This window comes from Poecilia latipinna, unplaced genomic scaffold, assembly GCF_001443285.1.
Source record: "Poecilia latipinna isolate Pla-1442-1.1 unplaced genomic scaffold, P_latipinna-1.0 Scaffold2059, whole genome shotgun sequence".
Classification (NCBI taxonomy): Eukaryota; Metazoa; Chordata; class Actinopteri; order Cyprinodontiformes; family Poeciliidae; genus Poecilia; species Poecilia latipinna.
The window spans coordinates 47,925-63,727 of record NW_015114675.1 but is presented as its reverse complement, the minus strand read 5'-3'; the positions used below and the strand labels follow the sequence as shown (position 1 = coordinate 63,727).

The following is a 15,803-nucleotide window of genomic DNA, read 5'->3' as shown; positions in this document are numbered from 1 at the left end:
AAAATTAAACATGAACTAAAATAAACCTGATCTCCTCCAATGAACGTGTGCTTCCATAAAACAATTTCAACTACAGGTTGAAGTCTTTTTGAGCGATTTTGCTAATTCAAAATAAATAAATGAATGTCTGCGCTCACTGAACGGCTGGAAACCTGAACTGTCGCCAGGTTCTAACCATCGAGCTGATGAGTTGAGACTTAATGTGGAAGAATTTGGCAGTAGTCCTCTGTCTTCATTTTTAATGCATCCGTGTCTCTGGTAGCAAATAAGACCCACAGCATGATGCTGTCCCCTCCACTTGGACATTGCTTTTCTCATTGTGAATAAATAGTTCAATCTTTGTCTCATCTGACCGTCAAACGTTTCTCCAATCTAATCCAGGTAATAAAGTCTTTGACATGTCAAAGACATTAAAATTTATTTGACATGTTAATGCCAAACACCTTCAGTCATGTTCTCTCTGTCCATGATGATTGCTTGGGTGTCTGGGTTGCTCGCCAGTTTCCTTCTGTCTAAGGACAACACTTGGGGTAAACTTCTTGAAATTTTAATAGAGGTGATTGTCACGCTAGGACACTGATTATAAACACACACACACTACAACTGGTTCAGACGCATTATTAAAGGACAAAGATAAATCTGATGTTCAGGTCCATTGTGTGTGAAAGTAAACCGTTTTTATGTCCTGTTTCTAGAGTGGACAGCTGTCATTAGGCCTAATCTAGGTCACTTGGTCAATGTGAACTCTGCACTCAGTGAAAGATCCAATGTCAGCATAATAAAAATGTATAAAAATATACATCTGACCTAAGATATTATCTCAGCCCATAACAATGGACCTGTGATACAATCTAAAAATCAGTCTTTCCTTCATAACAGTTAAAAATATGGTGAAAAATCCTGTGCTGTTGCTAATAAGATGGAGCTGCACAGTCAGTACATTTTCTCTTTGTCTTTGGTTTCTGGTTGTAGATTGTAGAAACTCTTTAGCTAAGCTAAATTTAATTGTATTATATTTTTTAAACAGTGAAGTAAAAAAAAATGGAGAACACTTATGACAAATAATATACCAATTGATATCAAACCTTAGAAATGCTTAAAAGAAAAAAAAAATAAGACAGAACAAAATTATGTCCCGAAACATTAAAACCAAACTTAATTGGTTTCATTAACTTTGTCATGTTGTTTGGATTTGCTTCAAATTGTATGGATGGCTGACAGAAATAGTCATTATGTATCACCATACCAGTGTTTAATCACTTCTCACTGGAATGATCTGTTTCTGATTGGTGCACTGATTGCAGTTTTCTGGCTGATTGTCGATTACCAACCTTTTAAAAAGCCTGAGCTGCTGATTCCAATTTTGGCCAATATCTTTGTTTTTTTCTGAAATGTTGCTAAATACAGCAAGAAAGTCGCTGAGTGGGTAACATTGGGGTGACTATTGTTAAAAGCAAACATGTAGACATGACCTGGTGGACCAGTCTATCAGTCAAATATCTCTCACTGGAGAGCAGCAGAGGACAGTGACTGACTTGTAAACCTTTGCTGAGGTACATGTGGATAAGATTGACTTCACATGTTAAGTATCGGATGATCAGAGAACACACAGAACTCCCAAAATAATGGAAATCTGCTGGCTGATAAATCGGTGCACCTCTAGTTTCCAGAATAGCAGTAGGACGCCTTCTTTATTGTATCTGGCTGTTTTGACTTGCACTGTGTTCCTTTATTGGTGATGTATGTGCTATGAAGCCATAATTTTCCACTTATGACTTAAATGATTTGGTATTTGATCTTTTTTTTAAATTTAAACACAGAAGAAAAATGTAAAAACTTGAAAGTAATAGTTCTGTATGTGGACTGTATGTGGATGTAAGAAGAGTCTGTCTGCTGACAGTGTTGTTGCTGATTACTCAAACTCATCTTAAGTGTTTGAAGTCAAACAGAGGGCTGACTGATGAAGTGAGTTTCTGCAGATGTGTGGCACAATAGTTTCTGTTGGAGAGCTTGTGAAATCATAACAGGAAATATTACCTTAGGAAATGCTGCACTGCTATGGTAGACATTAGAAGACTTTACCAGCCAATGTCTGAGATATTTGACAGAAATTAGTTAAAAATATAATAATGGAAAAAATTATCCTAATGATATCAGGAATAAAGAGGTCTCTCTGTGAAGTTAGCTGGAAACAGCGCCCCTAGTGAACATTCGGTTTAAGGCATGTGGGCCTTTATGACTGATGTGATTTTCCAGCTAATTTTCATTGTTGCATCTGGTGAAATAAAAAAATCTCATCTTGAACTTGCTCATTTACTTTATCTTACTTTGAGTTTGTAATAAAGACTTCATGGGTTGAATCTTAAATATTTGTATGTTATTTTCATTTTTCAGGTCAGTCCTGCAGTATGAGTTTTTGAACTAAGTTGTTTCTAATATCTCTGTTCTGACTGTGTTTGTGCAGATTTGCCTCTCCCATGAGAAGCCTGTCCCAGCTGTCTCCGGACTCAAAGACAGCTCTGAGCACTCCTGTCTCTCCTCCATCAGAGATGTCTGCTCCACTGTCCAGCCTGGCCCTTTCTGTCCCCTCAGTGGCTCTAAGTCCCTCTGTTGAGGAGGAGTGCCCGCTGCTGCTGTCAAAGAAGAGCCAGCAGCAGCTGTCCGCAAGACTGGCCGATCAGAAGAGAAGCTTCTCCCACTATAATCACGGCCTGGTAGCACACAGCTTACCTCCCAGCCCAGCCCTCGTTGCAAAGAATGTTACCTATGGAGTCACGGGGGACTGTGGGACAGACGCTGCCAGCTACAGCTTTTTAGAATTACCAGAGAAACTAATGAATCAGAACTGCAGCACCAAAAGTGCTGTATGCCATGTACTGCATTTCGTGGAGTCCAGTGACAGCATGCTATTCGGTGAAACAGACGAGCCTCATGGAGGAGACGCGCCCTTCCGTACTGCAGACAGTAGCACAGCCCTTTGGAACGTGGAGAGCAGCAGGACTAACCCAGCATCACCAAGCCCTGTCCTGCTGGTTAAACCTTACAATCCCATTGCTGTGTAACATTAAGAGAAATACCTTCTACAGACACATTCACTTAAAATGTAACTTTCAACAAGCTAACTGCTGTATAAAGACTTTTGAAAAAAAAAAAGAAAAAAGAAACTTATTTTAGTGACGTAGCAAATAAAGAGTTTTATAAAAGAAGACACAGCTGTATAAAGATGTTCATGAGCTGCAGGTTAAGTGCCATATGCTCGTATGTAGCAAAGGTTCCCAGTAGATTTCAGAGCAGAAAAATATCAACGGTGCCTTTCTGTTTAGTGTGGCTGAGCTGGAGTAGCGTTGCATACTGAGCTATGGATCACCGTCCCAACACTTGGTTGGGTTCAAGACGCATGCTTTGATAAAATAGTGAGCATGTTGTGGTTTAATTTCCAGGGTTTACCTTTGACAGGTCACTCCTTTCATACCCTTGTCTGATTGGTCCACTGAACGGCTTAAGGGAATGTGTCACTGAACTACCACACCTGGACTCATACTCAGTAAACATTTTAAAATGGCTTGTTATCTGAATTTGATGAGAGACAGAGAAAATATTAGCAAAAATCAGATTTTTGTTGGTCAATATCTGTCCCAGTAACCTGTCACTGAATTAATATAACTGTGAGATAAATGTGCAATCACTAAAACCTGCTTTGTAGGTGTTGCTAATGCTGTCACATCTATACCTAACATAACTATGTAGATTTCTTTCAGTTATATATTGGCTTCTATTCTGTATTAAAGTTCTAATGTTGTTACTGGAAGCACTGCTGTAGCTCTGGAAAGTCGATACACATTCCCACTTCAGGCTGGGGAGTTTCCAGAAAGGCTGCATAAGAAGGCCAGTGTCTGCAAGCTAAAGTCTTACCTGTTTGCCAAGCGGATTTAAAAAGCTGTTCTGTGAGATGTAATATGAGTAAATAATGAATATCTAGAGCAAAGACATGAAGAGAAAGATGGAAATGCTTTCTCTCCTTTTTTTTGTTGACTTCCAGCAAATCACTGGAGACAAAATGGCTGCTAAAATGGAAACAGCAGTGATCAAATACACTGATTTTATGTTCATTCAAGCAAAACATCTTCTGACAAAGATATAGTTTTAAAAAGTAACATTTCATTCATTTCTATAAGAAACAGTTTACTTTGTTTCACAACCTGTAGAAAAACCCAGCCAGGGTTGTTTCCCCGAAGGACAATGATGAAAATACAGAATAAATGGAGCATTGTTCCTTTAATGAAGGCTTTCATGTTGTACAGACTGGCCACAAATAATGCTTTAACTGCACACAGTGGTTAACTGCTTTCACTCTTACATGGACTTGTAAGTGTGTTTGGACTTTTAAATTCAACAACTCACAAACTTCAAAAGACTTGTTTGCACTTCTGTTCTCAAATGCTTTGGTTTGTGACTTATGTGTGTGGTGTCATTGTAAATGTAATTGAAAAGAAATGAATAAACAAAAACCTGAAATGGTTTAACCATCCAATCTATTATTTGAACACAGAGTCATCTACTGAACACTCACTCACCATGGAACGAACAGAAAGAAACTTTATTTTTGGAGGTTGTAAACAATTATAATCTACTAAAGTTACACGATAATTAAAATATGTAATACTTCTAGCACAAAAATAGACCAAAAAAGGCCCAAACAGTTGATTGCCAAATTTCTTAGTTTTACCCCGTAGCCCTGACTTTTCAACTGTGTACCTCTACTCAATAAAAAACACTTTTGAACTTAAATATATTCTGTTTTGTACCTCAATGCACCATTATATTCCTGTTCTATATTTAGTTCTTGCAGTGCTTTGTACAAGTATTCATAGAGCTTTTACCCATTTTGTCATGTTACAACCACAAATGTTATATTTTATCAGAATTATATGTGACAAACCGACTTAAAGGAACTGTGAAGGGCAGATGAAGAATAAAACAAGAAAAATGCTAGAAGTAAGATTTTTTATTTTTATATTTAGATACTTTTATCAGGTATTCGTGATTTTTGACTAAAGTGTTGAAAAGTCGCCTACTGCTTCCCCTTTACTTTGGAGTAACTGTTAGTCGAACTTATACACTCCGTCCACTAGGTGGAGTAAGAGTCATGTAGGGGTTTTCATGTTTTCTCCATTAGCATCGAAAAGACATGAAAAATCTACTTGTTCTTATATTAATTATAAGAAAATCATTTATATTTAATGGTGTATATCAAAGTTGGAACTTAATGTGTCTTTTTTGGCAAACGTATTTTAAAATGTAATTTATTACACATCATCCCAGGAAAGGATAATTCCATGATTAGAACATGAAAAGGTGGCTGACTGAAACTACCAGCTGTTTACTGATATTTGTTCTATTAAAAAACATTTAAATCTGGTCATTATTGTCTACAAAATATCTTCGTTCCCTTCAATCAACGGGACCTACAGTCTCCACCACTACCCAACATGTTTCTACTCGCATTATAACAACATTTCTGCTCTGGAATCTCGTACAGTAGTGAGTTTTGCAGCAGGGAAACGATGGGAGGATGACCACTTTCCCTCCTCTCTCCGGACAACAGGAAGGAGGAGAAAAGGAGGAGGAGCGCAGAGATCTGACGCAGTGTGCGCTGCTGTTGCTGCCTCTGCCTCACTTCCACTCCGCTCCCCGGAGGACCCACGGCGGCTCTGCAGCCATCACAAACACTCGGCTCCTCCCGGACTCTGGGAGCCTCAGGGCGGTTTCTGTGCGCGACGATGTTGACTGTGATGATCAGAGGGCAGGCGGAGCCCCGGGCCTCGGGCTCAGGGTTGAAGCTGGAGCTGTAATCGCGGTGGTCTGCTCTCATTGTGTGCTGAGTGGCGCAGGAGAAGAGGATGTCTCCGCGGCCGCAGGAACCCCTCCCATTCCTGCCACAACACTTGATTATTAGCCGACGCCGAGGGGCTGTTGTCCCCCTTCTGACTTCTGGCTTGCTCATCGGAGGAGCGCTGCTTTTTGAGGGACTTTGTCCACCATGCTGCCCGCTCAGGAATCATGAAAACTCTAAATGAAAACAACGAGGAGGAGGAGGAGAAGGAGGGATCTGGGTGCAACGCCATGGAGGAAACGGAGAACAATCTGAAAACGGCCAGGTTGTGGAGGGATGCCGCCCTCCGCTCCAGGAAGCTGCGGAGCAACCTCCGCCAGCTGACCCTCTGCTCCAAAAACAACCAGATCATCCTGCCTGACGATATATCCGACATAGAGGTGCTCAACCTGGGAAACAACTCCCTTCAGGAGCTGCCGGACGGACTGCAGTCCACCCTCAACAACCTGCGCATCCTCATCCTCCGCAGGAACAGGTTCTCCTCTGTGCCCAGGGTGGTGTTTGAGCTGGGGCAACTGGTAGAGCTCGACATGAGTCACAACTGTGTGAGAAGCCTGCCTGATGGTGTGGGGCAGCTGAGAGGACTGAAGAAGCTCTGCATCAGTCACAACAAACTCCAGAACCTTCCAGCTCAGATTGGAGCGCTTCAGACTCTGGAGGAACTTGACATCAGTTTTAACGACCTGCACGACTTCCCCAGGTCTTTTACCAGCCTTTGCAAGCTGCGAACTCTGGATGCAGATCACAACAAGCTGAACCGGTTCCCCGCTGAGATCTTGGCCCTGGGGGAGCTGGAGGAGCTTGACCTCTCTGGGAACAAGTTTCAGGCTTTGCCAGCTGACATTTTGAGGCTGAAGTCCACCAAGATCCTGTGGCTCAGCAGTCTGCACATGTCCTCCTTACCTGACACTTTCTGTCACCTGCACAACTTGGAGAGTGTGATGCTGGATGGAAACAACCTCACAGTGCTGCCTTCATCCTTTGCTCAGCTGCAAAGACTGAAAATGATAAATTTGTCCTCCAACGAGTTTAACGAATTTCCACAGGCTGTTTTAAGCATTACAGGATTAGAGGAACTGTACCTGAGCAGAAATAAACTGACTAATATTCCAGAGGGAATTGCTCAGCTGGTGAAGCTGGTAAATCTCTGGCTGGACAACAACAACATCACTCATCTACCTGATTCCATTGTGGAGCTGGAGAAGTTGGAGGAACTTGTTTTACAGGGTAACCAAATAGCCATTCTTCCAGATCATTTTGGCAAGCTGTCCAGGGTTAACATTTGGAAGGTGAAGGATAACCCTCTCATCCAGCCTCCATATGAGGTGTGCATGAAGGGAATCCCATACATTGCTGTCTACCAGAAGGAACTAGCACAGTCTCAGCTTGCTGTGAAGCCATGGCTCAAACTGGTTCTGATGGGGACAAAAAATGCTGGGAAGACCAAGCTGAGACAGAGCTTGGTACCAACTGAGCAGGATGTCAGAGGAACCCAGGGAAATAAAGGAATAGAAGTCACTAATTGGGTGGCAGACTCTGATCGCCATCTAATGTTCTTAGTGTACGACTTGTCAGGGAACCTAAACTATGACCTCATCAAACCCTTTTTTCTCTCCCCCGGTGCTCTCTATGTTCTCGTTGTCAATCTTAAAGCTTACTCGCCCAAGAACTTTTATGCCCACGTCGGGTATTTCCTTCACCTGCTGTGCGCTAAAGTCCCTCATGCTGTTGTGTGTTTGGTGGGGACACATGCAGACCTGTGTGGAGAGATGGAGGTGGAGGAGAAAACTCTGGACATACACAGACAGATCGGCCTCCAGGAGAGGAGCGACATCCAATGTCTAAGAAGCCTGGTCCAGCAGGTAGACCTTGCTCTGGAGCAAGGCTATAAGGTCCGCACCTCCAGCCCACACGTTCTCTTTTATGGTGTCAGCGACAAGAACCTGAGGCGCAAGAAAGCCCAGTTGCAGTACATGCTTAACCAGCGATTGCAGATCCTGTCCCCAGTCCTGAATATTAGCTGCACAGAGACCCAGAAGAACATCCAGAGGCTGAGGGAGAAGCTCATGTCGGTTGCAGACCACAGGGAGATTTTCCCCAACCTTCACCGTGTGCTGCCAAAGTCCTGGCAGATGTTGGAGGAGTTGCATTTTAAATCCAAAGATCTGTGGCTGTCATGGTGGAGTTCAGCCCGTCTGGGCCTCCAGGCGGGACTCACAGAGGACCGACTGCAGAGCGCCTTGTCCTACCTGCATGAGAGTGGGAAGCTGCTCTACTTTGAGGACAGCATCACACTGAAGGAGTATGTTTTCCACAATCTTCCACGTTTTATTGCAATTCTTAATGTCTTCTTTCAGAGGGACAAGTCCACTCTATTGGACCGGCTGCTGTCTGAAGGGGAAAGGGGTGACAAGGGGAGAGTGAGTCTAGTTATTGAGGATGAGAAGGGAGAGAACCTCAGGGTCACTCATCTTCAGCAGCACCTGGAGGGCTTCCTCCATGATGGCCTCCTGCCCTCCAATGTCATCCGCCTGCTCCTCAGACCACACATTGAGACACAGCAGGACCTCCACCTCATTATGGAGCTCCTGGAGAAGATGGGTGTCTGCTACTGCATCAACAAACCTCGCACCAAGCCCTTGAATGGAGCCACAGTGTGGTACAAGTTTCCCAGCTATGTCAGTAGCGAGGAGGCTCAGTTTGAAGACTCAGTGGGAGGAAACTCTCTGAATCTTAGCCCCTTGTTCTCAGTGGAGCAGCTCTACATCCAGTACAGCTTCCCTTTCCTGTTTCCTCCTGGACTTTTTGCACGCTTCAGTGTGCAGATCAACAACCATGTGGTCCAGCGATCAGATGGCAGGCATCAGATATTTGCCTATCGGGGGAAGGTCCCAGTGGTGATCAGCCACCAGCCCTCTAAGGGGAAGCTGTTCATGGAGACTTTGTCCATTGTTAGCCACGCCTCACTGCCTAACATCTGGACCGCCTGGCAGGCTGTCACTCCGCTGGTGGAGGAGCTGAACATGCTGCTGCAGGAGTGGCCTGGCCTGCACTATAATGTACATATTCTCTGTTCCAAGTGCCTCAAGAGAGGGTCGTCCAACCCGCATGCCTTCCCGGGTAAGTCCTGTTTGATGAGCTCAATCCAGGCTTATTAACACAGCTCAGAAATGTGAACCACACTGAACTGGGAGTGGTGCAGGAAATATTAAGTCTATTTAATAGAAAGCAACATTACAAAGTTGAACACCTCTGAAAGCTACCAGCAGAGCTAACAGTTAGTGTGTGACCTGAGCGGATACAATGGAAGATTATATTACTTCCTTATCTGGAGAATACTCTGGTTGCTACCTGGAGTTCACCAACATGGTTCATTATTTTCTTTTTCCAGCAAGAAATTATTTTGCTGGTTTCAGAACATAAATTATCTGTTTAAGTTCAGACTGGAACCATCTGATCTACTAACACTGAAGGTGATGCTTGAATCATGATGGATCCTTTTTCTTCTTCAGCTTGTTTTACTGCAAAATATAACAAAAATCATAATTCTATATTAATGTCAGGCTTGGTGTCATTATGTGTGGTTTTGGTTAGATTTCTGTGCTGTGTTCCCTTTAACATCCAGAACACTTGATGTTCCATCCTTAGCAGTTTGCTGTTCCTGGACAGGTTGCTACTGGATGGGCACAAGCAGATAATGATGATGATGATGTGTCTGAGTGAAGAAGGCTGACCTGTGATATTAGACGGAGTTCTGTCTTTGTCCTTGTCTGCCTCTGCTGTGAGAGGAAGATTTGTGTTGACATGAGCTGAACCACTGCAGCTGTCAGTAATCAGATTCAGCCACACCCTGATTCTGAATGCAGCTCTATGGAAGATGGAGACAGATGCCTCCATCAGTGGGGGATGGAGGTGGAATAAAGCTGCAGCCGCTCCCCCGTTCCTCAGGGACAGAAATAATCCTCAGTGCTGGTCAGGCTGCAGCTGCACCATGACCTGCTTTTAATGCTGGGCTCTGGTTCTGCTGGCTGCAGACTGGATGGAGTGGAACTGGTCAGCTGCTGCTGTCATGTGATCTAATGTAATGCTGGATATTCTCAAGCTTTTAGGACTCTTGTTTTACAAGATTTCCAGTAATTAGATGATCAGTTTTAGCTCCCAATAACTTTACATACTTTGACACATTTTACAGAGGAGCTCTGACACACACTGTCATCTGTTATTGCAACAGGAGGCAGTATTGTGGTGACAGTTTCCATCTTGGCTTGAAATGTTGACATGCCATGTTTCCAAGGCCGATGAGCCTGGGATTCTTTCTGACATGAAGGCTTCTCTGTGGGCTGTTCACTGTCTGAACTTAAAGTACAGAATCTTTTTGATCATATTCAAAGAGTGTTTGGATGTCAAACTGCAAGCACACATTTTATTTTGAAGGTCTGTGATACTTTTTTTTTTAAGTTTTGCAGTTTATACTCCTGGTGGCCAGAGGACAAAAATATTCTGAAGAAACTGGAAGTGGGAGGTCCTCCAGTCTCTGTTCCTGCAGATCTGAACTGAATTGTTTCCACTGAACATAGTTTTGTTTCAACCAATGATTCATTTTCCGCCTCAGTGGTCAGGGCTTGGGAACTGGCTTTCTGCAGTGTTCATGTCTGGCATGGTGTGAAATGTTGGCCAGTGTTAGGGTCTGAACCGAATAGCTTGAGTGTGACAGCAGAGTGATCACAGTGCTGATGTTTAACAAGTTGTTTTCTGCTGCAGTCATCCTGATAAAAGACAGAAATTCCTCCTGCAGGACTCATTCTGCTCCTGCACACCAGCAAGCTTTTCACTTTGTCTTTGAGGCAGAACACATAGAAAAGATGTGGACTTTTATGGCACATTGTGTGCTGGCAGCTGTGGAGGTATTTCCTCCTGCTTATTATATTTAGAAAAAGCAGCTGGATTCTAGTTTTTGGGTAAAGTTCAGCTGTGCTCAGAGGAAACAGGCTGAAGGTCTGCTGGGAGGAAAGAGTCATGTGGACAAAGGCTGAAAGATTTACTGTTTCAGGATTGAAAGGGGCATTTCAATTCTGGTCAGAGGAAAACAGCAAGGCACACTCCATAAAAATCAAAAGATTCAAAATGGTAGAAGTGATTATTGAAAGCCTGAAGTTCAAAGAAACACAGGAGTAGGTATAATAGGTATTTCGTGTAAGGAGATCTGCTTCATCTGGCCTTTTATGGACATGATCCTCGTGGCTGCAGTGTGTTGATGCAGTTTGGACCCACAGAGACTAAACACACTTTGTCCTCAGATGATCCGCTCCGTTTGAGAACAAAGGCCTGGGTTGATTGAGTGTGTTAGATTGTTAGCATCTTCTCCTTTTTCTTCGTCCTGTGATCCATGTCACAGGTCTGAAGGCTCAAAGTCTTCTCTGTTCTCTTTTCCGGGTTTGTTGCGTTCATATTTAGTATAAATCTGCTGAATTGTTTTCACCTTGGTATGTTGTTTGGAACCTATCACAAGTTTCTCTTCTTTTTGAAATCATTTTTACTCACATGTATAACTACAAACCTTAAGTTCATGTATTGAGGAAGTGACAAATATTATGTGTGTGTTGTGTGTGTTTTTTTAATTATTATTTTATTTAATTCCAATATTTAAAACCTCAGGAACCCTGTGGATGATGGTCCACTCTTGGTCATTTTATTTCATTTGGCCAAAGTAGTTATAGAGAGTGCAACACTGTGCTGCTCACCCTGCAAAAATACTCAGACCTCTTCATCTTTTTCACTTTGTCACATCACAATGACAAACATCAGTGTATTTTTTATTTTGGGGTTTTATGTGATGGGTCCACACAGCACAGTGTTTATTCCTGAAATGGAGGAAAAATTATGCTTGATTTTCAAAATTTTTTACAAATAAAATTGTAAAAAAAAATGTGGCCTGCAATCGTGTTCAGACCTCCCATAAACCCATAAATTAGGGATTAGTTTATGCCCATAAATAAACTAAGGGCATAAACTAACACCAGGATGACCTGCAGACGCATGTTTGGTGTAAACATGTCATGTAGCTGGTAACTGAGATCCTAACATTTAGTTTATTTTTTGGTACAGTTAATACATTGAATGAAAATCACATCAAAGTCAGTTTTTGCAAAGTTGTAATCACAGTTTGGATGTAATATTTGGTAGAATATTAGAATCAAAGTGTCATGCACTAATAATGTCTCTGTCCTGTTGGATGGACAGTCACTGGTCATGCTGAAGCTCAAAGAAGGATGGGTCATTGTAACGGGGTTAACAGGAAGAAATTGACTCATTGTCATGGCAACATTCAGCAATTCTATCACAATGACATGTTTCCTGATGTCATGCTGCATTATTAATTCGTCTGGTTAGGGTTTTATTGTGAAAGTCAGCAGAATATGCCGTTTATGGCTGTGTCTTCTTCAGAGGATCACAGTTTCTACATGGACTAGCTTCTCTTTCAATGGAGGACATAACATTACTGTATTGAGCCCAGGGGTCAGATACAGGTCAGACTGAGATCAGTGGCTAAGACTTCTCAGAACATAAACAAGAAGGAAGAATGTCTGGATTCTCTGGTCCTGTAAGTTCTTCTTCTCTTCATTAGCTGCTCATACAACTGACAGTCAGCCTTTAGCGGCGAGGCCTGGTGTGCAGCCCATTGGTGGTGAACACCCTCACTAAGCTTCACAAGGAAGCAAGGAAGCAAAATTAGACAAACATAAAAATAGATGAAGCAGAGTTCATCCTGACCTGGAGGCTCAGACTCATCAGAGCTCCATTAGCTGACAGTGAAGGATTACTGTTGGAGCAGGCAGTAGGAGCTCTGGTCTGTTTGAAGCACAGAGGCTTCCTCATGGCTACAGGGCTACCATGTGACTGGAAGAAAAACACACGAGTCATCACTAGTTCCAGATGATGAGCGCCTGTATCTGTGTTTGGGAGGTTGTTCAAGCTCTGTGGTTCTTGTCTTCAATAGTATAGAAATTCCTGATGCTCCTGACCTCATCATTACGTTAGTTTGAGTTGAAGCGGTCTGTGTCAGTGTGCATCTGTTGCTAGCTGCTGCAGGACACCGTCATAAGACCAAAGCACCAGACTGAAGGCTTGTCATCCAGTTTTTGAGAGAAATGATAAATCATGCAAATGAAAACTATTGAATTTATTTTAAATGATCAAACTATTAATTGATTTATTGTGTAGCGTGACAGGCCTAGTGTGTGTCTGCACATTTGTGGTCTAACGCAAAACCTTTTTTCACATCTTTGGTTAAAATAATGTTTTTACCAAGTTCAAACATAATTTCAATCACACTTGAAGTATACATAAACGCATAGGAGACCACACACCCTTATTTTTTAAAAATGAAAATGAATCTGAAATTAAAAACTGTAAAAAGTAAACACACCCCATGCTTGATGTAGCACCTTTGGCAGTAAACCCTTACAGTGCATGGTTTCTCCATGATTCTTATTTGCAGTAGTGCAGATTTGTGTCCCTGTACTGTGCTGCTTATTCCCTAGCACATTGTTTCATTCAGCTTGTAGTCTAGACTTTGACTGGACCATTGTAGTCCAGTCAAAGTCTAGACCACCCCCTGGCTCCTTTCTGTTGTGGAAAGGAACCAGAAATGGTGACCAAACGGTGATGTTTGGGGTCATTGTCCTGTTGATGATCCAGTTTGAACCAGTCTTCAGCAGTTAGACAGATGGGTTTCATGTTTGACTCCAGAATATTTTGGTAAACAGGAGTTCATCATAAACTCATGTGGCTGTAAAACAAGATTAAATAATTCCTCCTCCCACCACCGTGCTTGACTGTTGGTGTGAGATGTTTGTACTTATACCTGTATATTCTGTGTGTGGTTTTCTGCTGGGATACATGCCCTTTGTCTAATCAACGTTGTTCTGGGATCCTTGTGGTACAGGTCTGCACACCAAAGTTTCACCATCATATATTTTATATGGGGAACAAATTTTCTCAACCTTCTGGGCAGCCTTTCCAAACAGACCAAACATGTTTAGGTCATTTCTGATGACCTGAACATGTGCTGTAGATGCATAAATGCTCCAGATGAGCTAACAGCCAGAAGAACTGCTTTTCTACATGTGGTCTACATGACATGACATGGTCAGGGAATCGAATGGGTTTGATGAGGCATACTTTGTTGTTACTTCCCTTTTGAATTCGATTCAAAATTTGGTTCAAAAAGTAAATTCAAAATTCCCTTTTGAATTTACTTCCCTTTTGAATTCAGTAAAAGCAGCAAGCGAGAGTATATATATATATATATATATATATATATATATAATATATACACTATATATTTATTTATTTTTACCTTTGTTTTTAGATTTGATTTATTTTCAGGGGTGGAACTGAGTTAACTGAGTTAAGAGCAGGGTCTATAAACAATCACAATTTATCACATTTTATTTGAAAACTTTATGGCAACAAAATAAGAAACATTTTGTGTTCAAATTATTAAATATATGAGCTCAATAACAAAGATACTTATTGTTTTTATTCACATTTGTGCCAAAAGCTGTTCTTGCCATTCAGCTTTCCAGAGTTTCAGGAGCTATGATCATTTCTGGAACTTCTTTAGAAATGTGAATGAAATGAAATGCTGACATTAGCATTGGGATGTCTGAGCTGCTGCTACATGTTTAGCATGCTTTAGGCTAGCATAGCTTCACTGATAAGCTAACTTGTTTTAGCACAACTTGAACACAACATTTTTTCCTTCAAGTTTGATTTTTGAAGCAAAATGAAAATACTATTATTTTTCTGTTATATAATTTTTTTTTACATACAGTATATATATTTGTTAAAACTACCACTCTCTTTACAGTGCAATATGAAACAGATAATCAGTGAAAAAGTCAAGTGACTTCTCCTTATAGACCTGCTGCCACCTCACAGATACATCGCTCCATCAGAAACAACCAATCAGAGCCAGGAGGAGGGTCTTGGGGCTGTCAGTCATCATCATGTATGAGCTGCTCACACCCTCCCTCTTGCTCTCTGCTATGCTACATTTTGATGAGGTGTGCTTGTGTTTTCCACAGTGAATGCTCAGGCTCGTTAGCTTGGCCACTAATGATGATGGATAAACTACTTTTCCTGGAATGATAAGCTGTTTCTCCATCATTAGCACATTGAGCAGCGTCTACACAAGGGTGATTGACAGTGCTAAGCCCCTCCATCTGATTCTGACCTGTTGTTTCTGACCAGAGTTAATTTCTCTAGATGCCAATTGGTCAGGGAGAAGATGGAGAAGTTTGATCTTTTCATAGATTATCTATCGCATACAATACTACCATGACATAGTGTGACATAGTTTTAACAAATAGATAAAAATATATTTTTCATAAAATTCGTATAACGCAGCTTTAACCACTGACTGCAGAAAAGCAGTTTTGCTGTTTGCTGATGTTGCTTGTGCGTCAGGTTTACTGCTGTTCCAGAAACGCGCTAATACAAAGGTTATTTTACAAACTGGTTTAGATCATTTTTATTATGTCCTGCTTCATAAAACGTGACATCCTGTTCCCCATTTCTGTAACATTTTAAAATATGTAAATTATCTAAAATATCATAAAGATGTATATTTCTGAATACAATCATCATGTTAAATGGAAAAGTAAACAAGAAATCTTTAGTAGTGAAATTATTTAGATTCAGCTTGTAATATTTTTTCCTTGAACCTGATAGACAGAGACGCAGAAAAGGCTTCAGTAGATCTGGTAAATGATTAACAAGTTGTTTGCTCTATGTACTTTTGGTGGTAAAATGTGTATGTGTGTGTGTGGGGGGGGGGGAGGAGGGTTGGGGTTTACCCCTGAGGACAAGGGGGGCTGAAATCGGGTGTGCCACTAATTTCATTATT

At 41.7% G+C, this 15,803-nt stretch overlaps 2 protein-coding genes across 5 annotated transcripts in view; both read left to right on the top strand.

Annotated features, from left to right (window-relative positions):
• LOC106935997 (pro-neuregulin-1, membrane-bound isoform-like) overlaps positions 1–4,528 on the top strand; it is a 28,883-nt gene extending 24,355 nt beyond the window's left edge. For all 4 annotated transcript variants that reach the window (XM_015016759.1, XM_015016760.1, XM_015016757.1 and 1 more), the window contains exon 8: positions 2,465–4,528. In XM_015016759.1, the coding sequence (XP_014872245.1) occupies positions 2,465–3,062 (598 nt within the window). In that variant the 3' untranslated portion in view covers positions 3,063–4,528. The remainder of the gene's footprint in view (positions 1–2,464) is intronic.
• A 1,153-nt stretch (positions 4,529–5,681) lies between these two features.
• mfhas1 (multifunctional ROCO family signaling regulator 1) overlaps positions 5,682–15,803 on the top strand; it is a 29,778-nt gene continuing 19,656 nt past the window's right edge. The window contains exon 1 of the mRNA XM_015016754.1: positions 5,682–9,013. Within this exon, the coding sequence (XP_014872240.1) occupies positions 6,061–9,013 (2,953 nt within the window). The 5' untranslated portion in view covers positions 5,682–6,060. The remainder of the gene's footprint in view (positions 9,014–15,803) is intronic.